The 2792-nt window shown below is 47.1% G+C and overlaps 1 protein-coding gene across 1 annotated transcript; it reads left to right on the forward strand.

Annotated features, from left to right (window-relative positions):
• Positions 1–1540: 1540 nt before the first annotated feature.
• On the forward strand, positions 1541–2479 carry LOC112116430 (olfactory receptor 51G2-like). Its single transcript, XM_024213908.2, has one exon. The coding sequence runs from the start codon at positions 1544–1546 to the stop codon at positions 2477–2479; it is 936 nt and encodes a 311-aa protein (XP_024069676.1). The 5' UTR covers positions 1541–1543.
• Positions 2480–2792: the final 313 nt, after the last annotated feature.

Raw genomic sequence — 2792 nt, forward strand, 5'->3', positions numbered from 1 at the left:
GGATGCAGGTCCTGTGAGGATGACGGGAAGCTTGTAGGATGATCAAACTCTCTGGAGTCAGGGAACATTGGCCAGGCCAAGCACTTCAGCTTCCCGTAGAGGGATTCCTGGGGGTCAGAGTGTATCACCGGGAGCCTTAGTTAAGGGAAAGTTAATTGAGCCCGGTTCTGATCAAAATTACACATGTAAATCTGGAGAAATGCAGTTGAAGTCAATTTTATTGAATTAAGAACCTGGACCTAAGAATTTATCCCATGCACTGCAAAGGAGCAAATAAAGAATATATATAATGAGGCAATGAAACACATTTATAAATAGCTTCAGTGCAGGAGAGAAAAATATAATGACCGTTTTCACCATGCATTTGCCATGTGTTTATACACCTGTCATGGTACAATGAGCCACACTCAGAAGCTACGAGCCAGAAAGAGTGTCTGTGTGAAGGTCACAATTGTAAAATCACACAGTGCTCACGTAGCCTGAGGAACAAGATATCAAAAGGGGCCAAGAGCTTAGCAGGATTTAAAGAGTGACAAGATCTTTATATGGGTAACCAGAAAATTAAAGTCATGAGGATTTTTTAAAAAAGAGTCTTGGAAGGGCTATACAGCACAAAATATGTCTAATTAGTGGATGTCAGGGGGAAACTTTCCCTAGGAGCAGTTTATTCATAGCTGCCTATTGCAGGGCTTCTTCCACCTTCCTCTGCAGCATCTCATGATGGCCACTGGGTAGTGGGCTAGATGGACTGCAGGTCTGATCCAGTCTGGCAGTGCCTACCTTCCTATCCTTGGATCCAAGGATATGTTTTTGCTGAGCTTCACTGAGTTCCTGGGAGTCTCTAGACTTGCACTGAGAGCAGAAAGATGCCTCGCTAAATATTATCTAGTCTCCTGTTCTTTTTCCTTTCAGGAAGGAAAGTTCAAAAGTCCCCAGATCTGCCCAGTACTTTATGTCAGCTTTTGTCCACTCAGATATGGAGGGCCAGAAAGGGTGTCTGTGGGACGGTCACAATTGTAAAATCACTCAGTGCTCACGCAGCCTGTGGAACTCCCAGCAACAAGATATCAAAGGGGCCAAGAGCTTAGCAGGATTCAAAGAGGGACGGGATGTTTATGCGGGTAACCAGAAGATCCAATTACAGAAATGAGGATTTTTAAAAAAAGAGTCTTGGAAGGGCTCTACACTTTCTTGATTCACACAACAAAATATGTCTAACTAGTGGGTGTCAGGGGGAAACTGTCCCTAGGAGCAGGTTATTCATAGCTGCCTATTGCAGGGCTTCTTCCACCTTCCGCTGCAACATCTAGAACTGGCCACTGGAAAGTGGGCTAGATGGACTACAGGTCTGATCCAGTCTGGCAGTACCTTGGATCCTATCCTTGGATCCAAGGATATGTTTTTGCTGATCTTCATTGAGCTCCTGGGAGTCTCTAGATTTGCACTGAGAGCAGAAAGATGTCTCATTAAATATCGTCTAGTCTCCTGTTCTTTTTCCTTTCAGGAAGGAAAGTTCAAAAGTCCCCGATCTGTCCAGTACATTATGTCAGCTGTCAATGACACCAACTTCACCTCTGCAGTGTTCCTTCTCACCGGGATACCTGGGCAGGAAGACGTCTACCTGTGGATCTCTATCCCCATCTGCTTAATGTATGTTATTTCGATAGTAGGAAATTCAGTCATTCTGTTCTTTATAAAAACAGATCCAAGCCTCCATGAGCCTATGTACATTTTCCTTTCCATGTTGGCCGTTACAGACCTTGGCTTATCGATAACCACCATACCGACAATACTGGGCATATACTTGTTTAACTCTAGGGAGATCAGCCTAAATGCCTGTTTTGCCCAGCTGTTCTTCATCCACTCGCTTGCAAAATTTGAATCCTCTGTGCTGTTGTTGATGGCCTTTGACCGCTTCATCGCAATCTGTAACCCACTGAGGTATGCCTCCATCTTAACCCCACCGAGAATAGCCAAGATGGGACTGGTGTTTGTGCTCAGAGGGGCGGCCACATCATTCCCATTCCCCTTTCTCCTGAAACGGTTTCGATACTGTCGAGACAATGTCCTCTCCCATTCCTACTGCCTGCACCAGGAGGTCATGAAGATGGCTTGTTCGGATATCACAGTCAACAGCATCTATGGCTTGTCTACTTCACTCTTAACCATGGGGTTGGACTCGCTGCTCATCTTCCTCTCTTATGTGATGATCTTCAAAACAGTGCTGAGCATCGCATCCCACGAGGAGTGCCTGAGGGCCCTGAACACCTGCGTCTCCCACCTCTGTGCCGTCCTGCTCTTCTATACACCAGACATCGGCCTGGTTGTGATACACAGATTCGGAAATAGCTCTTCTCACTTGCTTCAAATGGTCCTGGGCTATTTCTACCTGCTGGTCCCACCCCTGATCAATCCAATCGTGTACAGCGTGAAAAGCAAACATCTTCGTGAGAGGATAATCAGGGCATTTGTCAAGTGAAGTGTCAGTTCATCACCTGTCTCCAGGGCTGGAGACAGGGGAGACAAAAAACACAGCCACCTATTCCATCCTGGATCCTCTTCCCCTGAGGTCCCTCCCTCTGTCTTATCTCCAGGCTGGAAGCCAGAGCCAGGCTGTGTTAAGAGCTGCCCAGAGAGCCAGAGCCACTGTGAGGAGTCCCAGACCCTCCACATTTTAGGCCCCTCTCACAGGATGTACAACTCAGGGAAAGTGAAGAGTCCAGGGTTCCCCACAGCAACCTGTGCTCCTGGGGCAGCTCTTACCATGGCCCGACTCTGGCCTGGCTGGGAGG

The sequence above is a fragment of the Terrapene carolina genome, unplaced genomic scaffold, assembly GCF_002925995.2.
Source record: "Terrapene carolina triunguis isolate 2854851 unplaced genomic scaffold, T_m_triunguis-2.0 Scaffold24548, whole genome shotgun sequence".
Classification (NCBI taxonomy): domain Eukaryota; kingdom Metazoa; phylum Chordata; order Testudines; family Emydidae; genus Terrapene; species Terrapene triunguis.

Excerpts from the sequence above, each read along its gene's own strand:
- LOC112116430 (XM_024213908.2), top strand. The coding sequence starts at position 1,544 with ATGTCAGCTGTCAATGACACCAACTTCACCTCTGCAGTGTTCCTTCTC.